The sequence below is a fragment of the Miscanthus floridulus genome, chromosome 19, assembly GCF_019320115.1.
Source record: "Miscanthus floridulus cultivar M001 chromosome 19, ASM1932011v1, whole genome shotgun sequence".
NCBI lineage: Eukaryota > Viridiplantae > Streptophyta > Magnoliopsida > Poales > Poaceae > Miscanthus > Miscanthus floridulus.
This window is the reverse complement of record NC_089598.1, coordinates 94,978,884-94,995,372: the sequence shown is the minus strand read 5'-3', so window position 1 is coordinate 94,995,372 and position 16,489 is coordinate 94,978,884. Positions and strand designations below refer to the sequence as shown.

General features: G+C 45.7%; 1 protein-coding gene across 1 annotated transcript; it reads right to left on the bottom strand.

Annotated features, from left to right (window-relative positions):
* Nucleotides 1-5,972: 5,972 nt before the first annotated feature.
* On the bottom strand, nucleotides 5,973-14,717 carry LOC136528297 (myb family transcription factor MPH1-like). The gene is made up of 5 exons (XM_066521242.1): nucleotides 14,130-14,717; nucleotides 12,963-13,039; nucleotides 7,236-7,456; nucleotides 7,024-7,114; nucleotides 5,973-6,660 (listed from the first exon to the last, which is right to left on the bottom strand). Exons 1-5 carry the CDS (start codon nucleotides 14,251-14,253, stop codon nucleotides 6,418-6,420), a joined length of 756 nt encoding a protein of 251 aa, XP_066377339.1. The 5' UTR covers nucleotides 14,254-14,717; the 3' UTR covers nucleotides 5,973-6,417.
* Between the last annotated feature and the right edge of the window lie 1,772 nt (nucleotides 14,718-16,489).

Here is a 16,489-nt window from a genome sequence, read left to right as displayed (position 1 = left end):
CCAAACATTTTTCCCCTTTTTATTTATTTCTTTTATATAAATATGCAGAGAGTTATTAATTGCCTAATAAATAAAATATCATCCAAAAAATTATAATAAATATTTTTGGACTTGGTTTTGCATTATTATACACAACAAAAATTTGTAACCTAAACTCTTTTATTTTACTATATAAATATTTAACATAGTGTAAATAATAATTACAATTTGCACCATGCAAAAATATACTACTTGATTAAAATCATTAAAACTATTATTTTTTTATAGAAAATAAGATTTCACATCTTATTAACGTTGATCATTTGGTTTTACATCACACATTCTCCACGGAAAATCCACCGTCAAGCAGAAAATTCATTTAAACCGTAGAAAATATGAAAACACAACAAAAAAAATATAAAGTCACAGTTATTACATAATAGGTCTAATACATCACTATATATATCAAGCGGGCACAGTAGTGAACTTCTTCTTAACGTATATCCCTTGGTTATGATCGCGCCATAACCATGGAGTGTCCTCATCATTTAGCTGGATGCTTGGGTCTTTGTTCACTGTGAAGGGTGGAATTCGATTATCCTTTTTATAATCATCTGATATGTCTGACTTGTCTTCAATTCCGACGACGTTTCTTTTCCCTGAAAGAACTATGTGGTGCTTTGGCTCATTGATTGGGTCATTATTGTTTTTCCCTCTCTTCAGTTTTGTAGACATGTCCTTGACATAGAACACATGATTCACATCATTGGCAAGGACGAACGGTTCGTCTTTGTACACAATATTGTTGAGGTCCACGGTTGTTATTCCATACTGGTTGTCGACTGCTACCCCGCCTCCAGTCGCCTTTACCCATTGATACTTGAACAAAGGTACCTTAAAAGTAGGTGCATAGTTTAGTTCCCATATCTCCTCTATACGACCATAATATGTTTGCTTATTTCCATTAGGGTCGGTGGCATCTATGCGGACACCACTGTTTTGGTTGGTGCTTCTTTTATCTTGGGCTACTGTGTAAAATGTATTCCCATTTATCTCATACCCTTTATATGTGAGGATATGCCACGATGGCTGCCTAGCCAACAAATACAGTTGCTCATCAATACTCTCATCACCCTAACATTCTTTTTGCAACCAGTCGCTGAAAGTTTCTATGTGCTGACGTGTAATCCAAGCTTCAGACTTCCCTGAAAACTCGGATCGAAGCAACTCTTTATGTGTCTCGATATACGGATCCACCAAGGAGGAGTTTTGCAGAACTGTATAGTGTGCTTTATTAAAATAATTGTCCTGCATACCAATATATGTTTTCTTCCCCAGTGTCCCCTTTCCACTTAGTCTCCCCTCATGTCGCAATTCAGAAACACCAATCAGATCAAGGTCGGGAATAAAGTCAACACAAAACTCAATGACCTCCTCTGTTCCATAGCCCTTAGCGATGCTTCCTTTTGGTCGAGCATGATTGTGAACATATTTCTTTAGGACTCCCATGAACCTCTCAAAGGGGAACATGTTGTGTAGGAACACAGGATCGAGAATGCCAATCTCCTTGACCAGGTGAACTAGGAGGTGTGTCATGATATTAAAGAAGGAAGGAGGGAACACCAACTCAAAGCTGACAAGACATTGAACCACATCATTCTGTAGTTTAGCTAGATCCATTGGATCGATTGCCTTCTGAGAAATTGCATTGAGGAATGCACATAGCTTCACAGTGGCTAGACGTACATTTGAAGGTTGAATTCCTCTTAATGCAACTGGAAGCAATTACGTCATGAGCACGTGGTAGTCATGGGACTTTAAGTTTAGGAATTTCTTCTCTGGCATATTTATTATACCCTTTATATTCGAGGAGAATCCAGATGGTACCTTGATGCTTGCTAGGCATTCAAACATGCTTTCCTTCTCTTCTTTGCTAAGAGTGTAGCTGGCAGGACTTAAGTAATGGCGTCCATCATCTGTCTTCTCTGGATGTAGGTTATCTTGTTCTTTCAAACACTGCAGGTCTTGTCGTGCTTCAAGTGTGTCCTTAGGCTTCCCATACACACCCATGAAGCCTAGTAGGTTCACACAAAGATTCTTCATCAGGTGCATCACGTTGATCACGCTACGGACCTCTAGGACTTGCCAATAGGGTAGCTCCCAAAATATAGACTTCTTCTTTCACATGGGTGCATGACCGTCGGCATTGTTCGAAACAGGTTCGCTGCCATGTGCCTTTCCAAATACTACTTTCACATCCTTGACCATATTGAGTACATCCTCACCAGTTCAGTTGCCCGGCTTGGTTTGGTGGTCTGCCTTACCTTTAAAATGCTTGCCTTTCTTTCTTAGGGGGTGATTCGCAGGAAGAAATCAACGATGGCCAAGGTACACGACCTTTCAATATTTTTTCAAGAATATACCTTTAATGTCATCGAAACAGTGCGTGCATGCATTATATCCCTTATTTGATTGTCTTGAAAGATTACTTAGAGCAGGCCAATCATTGATTGTTACGAACAGCAATGCTCGCAGGTCAAAGTGCTCTTGTTTGTGCTCATCCCACACATATACACCTAGTCTGTTCCACAAAAGTAGAAGTTCTTCAACTAGTGGCCTCAGGTACACATCGATGTCGTTGCCAGGTATGCCTTGGGCCTTGGATGAGCACTGGCATTATAATAAACTTACGCTTCATGCATAACTAGGGAGGAAGATTGTAGATACATAGAGTAATAGGCCAAGTGCTATGACTACTGCTCTGCTCCTCGAAAGGATTCATACCATCCGTACTTAAAGCAAACCTTAAGTTTCTTACATCATTTGCAAACTCCGAGAATTCTCTATCGATTGCTCTCCACTGGGACCCATCAGTAGGGTGTCTCAACATATTGTCTACCTTACGGTCTTCTTTGTGCCATCGCAACAACTTTGCATGGTCTTTGTTTCTAAACAGACGTTTCAAGCGTGGTATTATATGAGCATACCACATAATCTTGGCAGGAATTTTCTTTGTGGGACGTTCGCCCTAAACATCACCAGGGTCATCTCACCTGATCTTATACCATGATGCATGACATACCAGGTATGCATCTAACTTCTCGTACTCCTCACCACGGTAGAGGATGCAGTCATTAGGACATGCATGTATCTTCTAGATTTCTAATCCCAAAGGGTAGACTACATGTTTTGCTTCGTACGTAGTGACGGGCAATTTGTTATCCTTTGGAAGCATCTTCTTTTGGATTTTTAATAACTCCCCAAATCCCTTGTCAGATACACCATTCTTTGCCTTCCATTGGAGCAATTCTAATGTGGTACCCAACTTTTTCTGTCCCGCATCACAAGTTAGGTATAGTAATTTCTTGTGATCCTCTAGCATACGCTCGAACTTGATCTTCTTCTTTTCACTTTCGTATTCTCTTTGTGCGTCACGAATGGCCTGACCAAGATCATTAGCGGGCTAATCTTCTGCCACTACCTCTTCTTTAGCTTCCCCCATTGCAGTATCATTGAAGGCACCATATTCAGCAATAATGTCATCATCGTCCCACTGTTCTTCTTCACCTTCTTCCATTACAACCCTGGTTTCTCCGTGCTTCGTCCAACAAATATAGTTTGGCATGAAACCCGACTTCAATAAGTGTGAATGAAGACTCCTTGAGCTAACATATTTCTTCAAATTCTTACATATGGCACATGGGCAGCACATGAAACTATCGTGTTTGTTTGCCTCGGCCACATATAAGAAAGAATGCACGCCCTCAATGAACTCTTGGGAGCGGTGATCAGCATTGTACATCCAATGCCGGCTCATCTGCATTATATGACATACATACCATATTAAAATCTAGAACATAATTAGTTAATTATACGATATGCATGCTACCACATAAGGTATTAATTTATGAAAGTCTCGCTACAATGTAGACAATCACAACTATCACTAAAAAAACTAAAGCTAAAATGCACTTCAGCAGCATAAGGATTTCGCGACCAATTCCAACTAAAACAGACAGATCATGCGTTTGTTCAACATCTATGGGCTTCTTCTGCAGGATCACTGCCTCATTAGCCGCCGTAGCCGCCTGTGGAAGAGAGTTTTGCACGTGTTCAACACACTCTTTCTCCCAGTACCAGCCTGAACATCCAGTGCCATCCCACTGAAATTAAAATAAAAAATTAAAACTTTAATCACAATCATCATGAAAATAAGTATAAATTAACCATAATCATCAAATGTGACAAAATAACTCACATTGTGATCCGGACACTTGTAGAAGATACGGCCCCTGTTGGGACACTCCTTCCTCACCCGGTACTCCATCACAATCTTCTCCTCACACTTGCCGCATGCAATGAGAGGAAAGTCTGGCCTCAGTCGCTTTGGAACCCGATGAGAGGCCGAGGACCCAGAAGCAGTTGACATCTACTCTCTATACTCATTTTTAATATAATATAAATTTCTCATTTTATAAATAAATAAAATTAAAAAACTCTAAAATTCTCTATATCTCTAAACCATGAAGTGTGCTATGCATGCTAGAATTGAAAACTCAATACTAGTTTTGAATAACTACTTTAACATTCCTTCATCCAAATACGCAAACTTTAAAGTGATTTTGAGCTTAAATGGCTTACAAATAAAAAAAATCTACCATAAAAAACCACATATATCTAGTCCATAAAATGAAATAAGCTACTGATGACACATGAGAGTATAAAGTTGGTAATCTTTAGAACCGAAGAATCGATGGAGGAATGGAAGAAATCTTGTGATACACCAGTGATGAGGAAGAAGAGAGGCCGGCGATGAAGCAAGAACACTGAGCTCGAAGTGGCTCGAGCTCGGGGAGGAACAAGGGCTATATTGGAGGGGACCTTTAGTCCCGGTTGGAGACAGAAACCGAAACTAAAGGTACCTTTCTAGTCCCGGACAGAGCCTCTAGTCGGGAGTAGACTTTTACTCCCGGTTGGAGGGACCAACCGGGAGTAAAAGTTAACCTTTAGTCCCGGTTGGTAACTTCAACCGGGACTAAAGGTCCCCTGCAGCAAAAGCCTGCTGCAGTAGCCGTTGGGCAGGGACCTTTAGTCCCGGTTAGAGCTACAAACCGGGACTTAAGTTACTCTAGTTCCGGACGCAAAAAATACTGGGACTAAAGCCAAATTTTGAGGTGGGATCAAATGTCGTTTCTCTACTGGTGTAGGCCAGCTATAATAATAATCATACGCGCGCCAGCTAAAATAATAGTCATATGCCAGCTAAAATATTAATATACATAATCACATGGGATTTTTTTCTACTCCCATGTGTACTGCTTCCAACTAATTAGGTGAGTGGGTGCATGGAACTAACAAGAATAAATTTTTAAATAATAGAGAAAATGGTGACGTTCACTTTGGTAGCGCACAAAGCTCATTACCTTCCATGTGCTACATGTTTGTTAACAAATTTGTTGCAATAGCTGCTGTATAACGTGTAAGCATATATGTAAACGATCAATGAGATGTTCGTTTCCTTGGGTTTCTTTTTTTTCAGTTATTTAATTACTTCATAATTTCAAAAAATCAACGGCTATGATTGATTCTAGCTATTACTTCCTATGAGGTAATGGGGTACCATATAGCAAGGCCCGCCCAATACACAAATGCTCTCAAGCATAATTCCATTGCATAGTGCTCATTTTTATGAAAATTTTGGTTCAAGGATCATGTTTTCAAAGTTTGCATGAAATTAGTTATGAATTTAAAAGATTAAACAGTATTTTCCTATTTAAAAAAACATTTAAAGGCTGGATATTAACCAGGTGACGCCGCATGGCAGTATCAAAGCGTGTAACGTGCCCTCTAGTTGACAGGTAGGGTCGCGAGAGGAGGCAGAGCAATTCGTTGCAGAGATTATTGAGACCCCCGCCAGTTTGCAGCTAGCACTAATAAAAGACAATATATAGCTGTCCTCTACCATTCACACTGAAATATACAGCTGCTAGCACTGATAACATAAGTATATGCTCCTTTTCTAATAGTCTACGATTAGAAATAGAACATTTCAGACGATGACAGGTGAGGAATACAGGTATACAGCGCCTTCTCCCCGGACAAAGAAAAAAAGCTGCAGAAATTCCTCACCCACCGTCGTCTGAAGCCCCGGTTCCTAACCGAATGGACCCGAAAATGTTATAAAAAATCTAAAAAGGAAAAAAAAAAGAAAAGAAGAGACTAGAACGACGGAGTGGCTAATAAGGGCAGGACACGAAAATCCGAGCGACCTATCTAGCAAGACTACTGCCACGCCATATACAGTCTAGTACTGATGGCCTGATCACACAGTCTGCTGCTCTGCATGCTTGAGTCCGTATAACTGTACACAAGCGTACGTACGTAAGTGTACCTACGCCGGTCACGCACAGCGCCGCCGCCAGCTGGCCGGCGGCGTCGTCAGGCCAGCCAAGACGACGAGATGGTAAGGTCCAGGTTCAGAGCCGCCGGCTTGCTCTCCTCCTCCTTCACGGCAGCGACGCAGCGAGCGCCTGCTGCTGGAGCAGGCAGCAGCTCCTCGCTGATGGAGCTCGAGCCGTCTGCGTCGTCGCTGCTCGCGTCCTCCCACAGGCCGATCGACAGCGTGAGGTCGCATCCCGTGTGCTGCTTCTCGGGCTTCTTAGTGTGACTTGGCCTAATTGCCTGTGGAATAATACAAGCAGAGATGAGCTAGGTGTTACTACAACTTACAATTAAGTATCAAGGCATCAACGTTAACACGCTAATAGTATACTATCACGACTTTGGAAGCATGCATTTGATTCAGAGACATTTTTATCTAGCTCATGGGTGATGGGTCTGGACCATGCATGCATGTAGTAGTAGGGCAAAAACAACAGTCAATACACGGCAGTATGGGAGTTTGGCAGCCTGCCACCTAATGATGCATACGACCAAAATGAAGCTTCTAGGGAATGGTACATGCAGGAGTATGCATCCATGCATGCATTATTGTTTGAGTAAATTTTGTCAGCAAATCATATATGGGAAAAGCCGTATTATTACCTTATCTGTTGTTAGCACGTTGGAGTTCCAAGGAACACGCCCTCTTCTTTGTTCCCAGCAGCTTCTGAACACTTCCTCTAGCGACGGCGGTCTGCAGGTAAAAATAGTCGAATTTAATTTCAAATCTGAAATTCAGGTAAATTCCTGTTCGATCATTAATTTGAAGATTGCGAGGAAGCGTGATTTTGGTTTGTGCTAATTAACGTGCTTACATTTGGTATGGTGATGAGTGGCTGCAACCACGGAGCATGGTGGTATAAATGTTCTTGTCTGATGAAGCTGGAGTGTTGCCATCCTGTGACGCATAATAAGCACAGTGATCTTTACGGCTCAAGAACACGCGCTTGCTGTTGCTCGCCGCGGTTGATGTCAACTTCTGGAGGCTAGACTGATGATGGGTACTGCTGCTACTGGAGCTGGAGCTTCTGTACATCTGGTCATTTTATTGGAAGAAATTAAACAAGGTTGTTTTATCATTCAAATAGCTAGAATTACACAAGGTTATTAGCATATGTATCTTGTTAGCCCCTGGATCTTCGGAACGGGTGAGCCGACCACTCACCTTCGTTACCGACCACACATTATGGCTACAGGTAGAAGAAGGGAGGGAAAACAGAATACACACAACACAAGTACCAGCGTTGGCCGGAGCTCTGCAGAAGAGATGGCAAAACTGAACTCGCTCACTTTACTGAGCTACAGTGGGAAGCTATATATACAACTCTACCCATATAATCCTAGTACACAGACATATCAGGCTGTCATGTTGCTACAGTGACTAGATGTGACAGCAGGGCTGACTTTGGCGTCTGCTCCTGTTGTGGCTATAGTGCCACAGGGGAGCCTTTCGGCGCCTGCCCCTGCAGCAGCTACAGTGCAACAGCAGGGAGCCTTTCGGCGCCTGTCCCTGCCATGCGTTCATACATGAGAGCAGCAGATTACTTAACAATTCTATCTCTAATCCTGCTGCTAACCCTAGAACCTCCACCATGCCGATCATCTTCTTCAAATCCGTGAACCGAAGACGGCCGAGCGGCTTGGTGAGTACGTCCGCGAGTTGCCGACCAGTTTCGACAAACTCGATGACGATTTTCCCTCCATCGACACAGTCCCTGAGAAAGTGAAACTTGACGTCGATGTGCTTGCCCCGGTCGTGGAGAACGAATTCTTCGCAAGGACAATGGCGGGCTGGTTGTCCACCATCAATGCTGGTGGGTGAGCTTCCACACCGGTCAGCTCGCCCAGCAGCTGGCGTAGCCACACAACTTGGCACGCTGCTGTGACTGCCGCCACGTACTCTGCCTCGCACGTGGACAATGCCACCACCTTCTGTTTCAGCGACAGCCATGAGATTGGAGCCGACCCGAGGAAGACGAGCACGCCAAAGGTGCTCCACTATCCGTCGATGTCCCCCGCCATGTCTCCGTCCCCTTGACGTAGTGCAGCAGCCACTTCACTACAACCCAGTGATCCTCTCGGGGATCCTCCATGAAGCGGCTGACGTAGCCCATGGCGAACGCAATGTCCAGCCTCGTATGAACTAGGTAGCGCAGACCGCCGACGATGCTCCGGTAGAGTGTTGCATCTACCTTCGCCGCGGTACTGGCTTTCATCAGCTTCAGCCGCTCCTCCATCGGAGTCACGCATGGCTTGCACTCAGCCATGCCGCTCCACTCCTACAGCTTCGAGGCGTACGCGCTCTGACCGAGCGTGAGCGCCTCCTTTCCCTGTGTTCACCTCGATGCTGATGTAGTAGAAAAGTGCTCCGAGATCGCTCATTCAAAAACGAGCCGCCATCTCGCGCTTGAAGTTGTTGATGTCCTCCGCACGTGCGCCAGTGATGATCAAATCATCCACATACACGCCGCTGACGAGCTCCTCCTTTCCCCATCACCGCGTGTAGAGTGCGTGCTCGGTTGCGCACCGTGTGAACCCAAGCTCGCCCAGCATGACGTCAAGCTTGGCGTTACACGCTTGTGGGGCCTACTGCAGCTCGTAGAGCGCCTTACGCAGTAGGAGCACCCTGTGCTCCGCTCCCTTGACGGTGAATCCCAAAGGTTGCCTGAGAAAGACCGTCTCTGCTAGCTCACCGTTGAGGAAGGTTGATTTTACATCTAGGTGATGGATGCCCCAGTCCTTCGCTGCTACCAAAGCTAGAAGCAGTCGGATAGACTCCATGTGCGCTACCGGCGCAAAGACTTCCTCGAAGTCGATGCCCTCGCGCTGGACAAAGCCTCGGGCGACGAGGTGCGCCTTGTGCTTGACAATGGCGCCGCGCTCGTCTCGCTTGACCTTGTACACCCACTTCAGGCCGATCGGACAGCATCCTGAAGGTGGATCGATGAGCTCCCAAGTCTCGTTTCCTCGATCGCCTCCATCTCCTCCAGCATCGCCGTCACCAATTTTCATTGCGCTTGGCCAGCGTGAACATGGGTGGTTCCTCTGCACTGATGAGAAGCAACTTTGGGTCATTGAGCAGCCGACCCACCAAGCCTAAGGGCTTTGTGCTGCCGACAATGTCATCAAGCCTACGGAACCGCACCTCCTCACCGTCGTGGAATGTATCCACGAACTCAGTGAGGTCGCTTAGAGGTGAGGCGAACTCGATCGGCGTCGATGGAGTTCCCTGTTTCACTAGAGTGATTGGCACAGCACCTGGAATGCTCAGCACCCTAACTGCAGTGCTCGACACTACTCCTAGACTGCTTATCACCACTCCTAGAGTGGTCGGCACCAGTGCAGGAGTGCTCGGCACCAGTCTTGGAGTAGTCGGCACCACTGTAAGACCTCTCGGCTCTGCTACGGGAGCATTCGGCACCCGTCCTAGAGTGGTCTACACCACTATAGGACCGCTCGGCACCACTCCTGAAGTTCTTGGCACCCCTCCCGAAGTGCTCGGCACCACCCCAGGAGTGCTCGGCTCTGTTGCTAGAGTGGTCTGCACCTCCTCTCCAGTATCTCCACCACCGTGGATGACCAAGTGCTCGACGAAGAAGGTGCTAGTGAAGTCGCCAGCTTCCCCCGTGCCTAGACTGTCCCAGTCCTAGGCCGCCTTATCGTCGAACACGATGTCGCGTGAGACAACAACCTTGCCTCCGTGTGGGTCGTAGAGCCGGTACGCCTTGGTACCTTCTGCGTAGCCTAGGAGCACCATCAGTGTGCTCCTATCTTCGAGCTTGCTGAGATGAGGCTTGGTGTTCCTCACATGGCCGACACGACCAAATGTCCTAAGGAAGGACACATTCGGCTTGCGTCCATGTCAAGCCTCGAACGACGTCTTTCCCTTTAGGGCCTTGGTGGGCGCGCGGTTGAGGATGAATACCGTCATGGTCACCGCCTCACCCCAAAACCTTGCCAGCATGCTCTTGGCCTTCATCATGGATCAAGCCATGCCGACCACCGTTTGGTTCCGTTGCTCCACCACGCCATTCTGCTGTGGCGAGTACGGTGCGGTGTGGTGTCGCACCATACCCTGATCCACGTCGTACGCAGCGAACTCCACCGAAGTGAATTCGCCATTGCGATCAATCCACACCACGCGCAGCTTCTTGCCACTCTCTGCCTCCACGCGTGCCTTGAACTTCTTGATCGCCTCTGCCGCCTCGTCCTTGCTCGTCAGGAGTTGCAGCCACATATAGCAACTGCAATCATCCACGAGCAGGAGGAAGTACCACCGACCACCGTTTGTGGCTGGTGTGATTGGCCTACAGAGATCACCGTGGATGAGCTCGAGAGCGTCAGCCGCATGATACTTGGCCGCCTTTGGGAATGGCAGCCTCCTCTGCTTCCCGGCCAGGCAGCTGTCATATAGCTCGCCTGCGTGCTTCATGTGGGGCAGCTCTCAGACCATCTTCTCTAGCCGACCAAGCGCGTCAAAACTGAAATGGCCAAACCAGGCATGCCACAGCCATGGCTCCTCGGTGTGCCATGCTGCCAGGCACACTGGCTGCTCCACCTTTAAGTTGAGCAGGTACAGCAGGTTCCGGGACCTCTTCACCTTAGCAAGAAGGCGCTGCTCCCGGTCCCTGATTTTGAGGATGTCGTCCTTGATCAGTATCTCGCTACCGCACTCATCTAGCTGGCCAATGCTAATGATACTTGAACGCAGCTGTGGGATGTTGTACACATCCGTCAGCACGCGGTGCACACCATTCTGGCACCTAAAGATAATGGTGTCGCGCCCTCGGATTGCCACCCTTGAGCCATCACCGAACTTCACCATGCCGGTCACGTTGCCGTCGAGCTCGGAGAAGGCTTTCTTGGAGCCTGTCATGTGGTTGCTGGGGCCGGAGTCCAGGTACCACCGCTGTTCTTGTCCGCAGCCCACACGTTCGAGGTGGACTTGGGCGCACGGTTGGTCGAGGTGGATAGCCTTCAGAGCCTTCCCAGGCCCTTTCACCGCCATCCCCTCTCCCTTCTCCTTGGCCTCAACGTCGTGTAGTGCATAGAACATCACCATCAGGAGAGTGCCCTCATCATCATCATCATCAGCCTACGCCAGATGAGCCTCAGTCTTCTTCTCCTGCTTACGATTTGGGCACTCCTTTGCCCAATGACCCATCTTCCCGCAGCGCCGGTAGGCGTTGGGGTCGACCTTCTTCTTCTTCTCCGAAGAAGCCTTGCCGCAGCGCTTGCCATCACCACCGCGGCTGAAGGAGGCTTCCCCGGAGTTCTTCTTCCGGGCAGCCCACTCCTCCTCTGTCAGCCGCAGCTTGTCGCTGTCCGTCGTTACTATCGCCTACTCTAGGCGCTCGTCCACCGCCCGTAGACGGCCTGTCACATCCTCAATGGTGAGGATGAACAAGTCCAGCATCGTCTATATGGAAAGAGCGATCTAGATGTACTTCATCGGCACAAAGTGAAGGTACTGGAAGACCGCCTCTTCTTCGTCGATGGTGCCGCCGTGACTTGTCAGCTTGCTGATGAGCGTCTGTAGGCGGAGTGAGAAGTCCTCCACCGATTCACCATTCTTGAAATTGAGGTTGGCGTACTCCTGCTTCAGCAGCTGGGCCGTCGCCTTCTTTGCGCGGTCAGAACCAACGTGCATCGCCGCAATGGCCTCCCACGCCTCCTTAGCAGAGCTCTTCGTCCGCAATGACTCCCTGTACTCCGTTGGCATAGCAGCGAGGATAGCCTCTAACGCTAACATGTCGTCTTCTTCGTTGTCGATGCCCTTGTCAATAGCATTCCAGAGCCGTCAGGCTCTGAGCTTGACCTTCATGGTCACCAACCACTCGTCATAATTGGTGTGAGTCAGCGTCGGCCAACTGATGCCGCTGACCTCCCGCACCGTGCGCACAATGACCTCCTGTCGTGGCTGGGTAGCCACAGCAGCGCTGCTGCTATCGTCCATCTCCAAACCGTCCGTTATTGCCAGTGGTTAGTCCGACAACGACGCTTGTACGGCTCTGATACCACTTATTAGCACCTGAATCTTCGGAACGGGTGAGCCGACCACTCACCTGTGTTGCCGACCACACACTATGGCTAGAGGTAAAAGAAGGGAGAGAGAACAGAGCACACACACAGTACAAGCACCAGCGTTGGCTGGAGCTCTGTAGAGAAGATGGCAAAACTAAACTCGCTCTCTTTACTGAGTTGTTGTGAAAAGCTATATATACAACTCTACCCATCTAATTCTAGTGCACAGACATATCAGGCTATCATGTTGTACAGTGACTAGATGTGACAGCAGGGCTGACTTTAGTGCCTACCCCTGCTGTGGCTACGGTGCTGCAGGGGAGCATTTCGACGTCTGCCCCTGCAGCAGCTACAGTGCAACAGTAGGGAGCCTTTCGGCGCCTGTCCCTACCGTGCGTTCGTACAGGGGAGCAGCATATTACTTAACATATCTCATATATGAAGCTGAAAATGCACTTAATTAATGTGTACGCTAGTAATAATATACCAGCAAAATTATATGTGATAAATTAAAATACCTGAAGATGGCTCTTGATATGAGATATGCTAACTCCCTTCACGCCCATCAACTGAAGAATTCGCTTCGGAGTTGCTTCTGCATGACAAAAGAAAACGAAAGGTTAACACACACAATAATACAACTGATTCTGAAGCATGATCTTTCGAATTAAATTCTGACAAGATATGGGGTGGGTGTCAATTAGTTCAGAGAATGTGCCCATATATGCTGTTATCCAATAAACCATATGATCATTGTCTTCTATATGAAAAATAATTGCTGTAGTTGATTTTGTGGGTGTATTGCATGAATATCGTTGTCAATCTCTATTTGGATGGTTATACAGCTACCTAGAGTTATCAACATGTCCACAGATTGATATCCGCATTTAAGTATTTATTGATGCAACTATATATATGTCCTATACACATGTTTGCTAGGAAATATAATGAACTCAATACATGACTAGTAACTACAAATATCTACACATATAGGAAGTGTGTCTGTTAACCAGGCCATATGCAAACTCAGAACACACACAATCAATATAATCAGCATAAAATAAAAATATTTATTCGAGAGAAAATTTGAAAGAATGGTAAATTTGAGAACAAAATAAAGAGAACTACGATTAAACAAACTTGTAACTTATGAAATTCTGTCATATAGATAGCTTACTAAATTGAGTATGCAATTCATATGTTTTGCAATAATTCTAAAGATTAGTAACGTACTGGCTGTAGAAACGTTTCAAGCTTCCATGAACAATATTTATCTCTATCAGCAAAAAGTTATAATCCCCATACATGATAAATGAAAGGAGAAAAGGAGAATAATCTCATAGATGCTCATCATTCAAGCATGCAAATCACGTGTTTTCCTTTTTATTTGCCCCCGGTGGACTCCACCACCAACAAACTGCTGCCTAACAACCTAAACACTAAGGGGAATGGTTTCCTAAAAAAAACACTAAGGGAAATGATATAATCAAAACCCTCAAAACTACAAAGTGAATTGAATTAATAAGAAAAACTAGCTATGCATTCGGTCACCTCCCAAAAAAGATCGTAAAAGAAAGTAAGAAACTATGGATCCAAATCAATCAAAGCATCATGCTATCTAGCTCGGGGATGTCTCAAGTCTCATGCATGCAGTCGGAGAAGGAAGGTATTGAAAGACGACTCACCGTCCTGGCCACCGAGGCACTCGACGGCCTCCACGAACTGCCGGTGCAGCTCCTCCGTCCACCGCATCCGCGGCACCTCTGACCGGTTGTACTGCCGGACCCCTTTTCTCTCAAACCCTCTCATTCTCCCTGTTGCCTCTCCGGTTTGCAGCCTTCACCTCGCTCAATCCCTAGCTAGCTGCTCAATTCTTTCAGGCTCTAGCTATCTAGCTTCTCATATATATATGGTAGTAGCAGAGTTATATATCTAGTTAGATATATATATAAGTATGTTGTTGAGAGTTTGGCTGAACGATGACGGACACCTTGCAGCATATATTTAAGTACTTGCTTGCTGCCTACCGTGCACAAGGATGACAGGATATTGTACTTATAAGGCTGATGGAATGTGAAGAAGAAGGAGAGAAGAAGACAGAGCAGAACACTCGAAGGAAGAGAAATTAAGAGAAGGCTGAGTTTTCTGACCTAGTCCAGTCAAACATGCTCACTCAGCTCTCTAAAAGGGCAGCAGCAGCACTGCGAAGAAAGTATAGGTTAGGTAGCCACAGTTTCTGAAAAGCTGGGCTGTCCATGTTCACGAGACAACGAATGCAAGTATAATTCAACTAGTGCTTGCATTTTCATATATATGGCCGGATCTATAGCTCTATTCATTATATTGTCCAGGTCGTCTACCTCAAATGGCGCTGATGGTGAAGTGGTGAACAGTTCTCCTGTTTGACAAAAAGGAGCTGCTGCGCCGATATTTCCGGTGGTTAATTCAGTCGTTTCAACGCGTGCGTTAAATAACAGTCCCTATCTATGTGGCTAGCAGGTTTGACAAAAGAATTCGAGAAAATTAGCAGTGTGCGTGGAGCGAGTGCTGTCTACGTACGTTTAATTTGATATTACGTGTACTGGATTATATAGGATTTTAATTAATTCAGAAGTAGACATCAGGCATAATAAAGATTTAGAGGTCAATTCAACTCTGGGCCCATGGATTTCCCCAAGAGATGGGAAACGAATGTGATATCTAGGCGTAGCTAACACTCTTCCACACTTGCATGTCGATCCAGCAAGTGGCTCTGACACCGTACGCTGCAATGTCAAAAGCATGTATGAAAGCATGAAGAAATGGCATATCCGATCGGGGAAATCACTTCTTGTTAGTGATAAGTTCAAATGGCTAACATATGGAAAAGTGCAGTGTGTGGGGGGAAGGTGATAAATAGGCAGCGAATTTCCATAGAGAACATATATAGGCCACAAGATAGCTAACAGATTTGTTCGTACCTATATCTATAGCTTGCTATGTTGATTTGTATGCGGGAAATTAACGCGTATATATGACTTGGCAAATCTTGTTGCGTCATTTGAATGATTCAGAAGATCAGATGCCCAAAATCATCTCATAAAGATCATGTCTTCCAATATAATTATTCTTCTTGGTGATAAATTGATAATGCGCGTTTGGTCGATCGACCGGCGAGAAATTCTGTGGTTGGTATTGGAACCTTGCAGGATAGAATGCTTATGAAGTCAAGGTAGCAGTTTGCAGTTACCTATCAGCATTACACACCAGTGGCGACATCGTCACGAGAAAACGATGGGACAGGAAGGACCAAAGCATTCTCTACGTACGGGCAATGAATTGTGGACTTTGGACCACATTCTTGTCCTAGGCAAAAAAGAGAGAGGAGGCGAAGAAAAGTTGCAAGTATCACATCCAATCCAAATTCATGGATGCATCCTCGGTTCACTTCAGCTCGTTGATATGCATGATAGGGACCAGGACACGGTCTTTTGAAATTCTTTCCCCCGCTGGCCGCTGAGACATTTCCTAGCTAGTAGCCGGAGCATAAAAAGGAATCGTTTCTGTGTGGGTGTAAATAAATATATATGTGTGGGTGCTCTCGAAAAAGTTCGATAAAAATGCCTTGAAGATTTCAGAAGTCAGATCTTGAAAAAACTTGTGAACGAAAAGTTTTCTACGTGTGTGGAAAAACAGACAACATTCTAAGCATATTTCTTTTTGAGTTACCTTATTCTAACCCTGTTTAAATGTGAACTTGTTGAACTCTGTGAGGGACTTTTCTAGAATTAGTAAAACCACAATTACCAATTGTAGAAAATGAGAAAGAGATTATTCTACAACATAACCATTGATATATTCACTAGTCCTTTTAACCTCCTAGCTACCGAATTCATTTTGTTAGTTTCAAGATGGACTGAGTTTGCTTTGAGAAAATTCAGAGCTCTAGGGAAAAAATCGTGAACTTTACACAGCTCACGCGAAGAAAGTGGATATATCTGATGTGTTTGCAAACAAATTTAATTTTGTTTCAATAATTTGTTACTTACAGCTCACGTCAAGATCC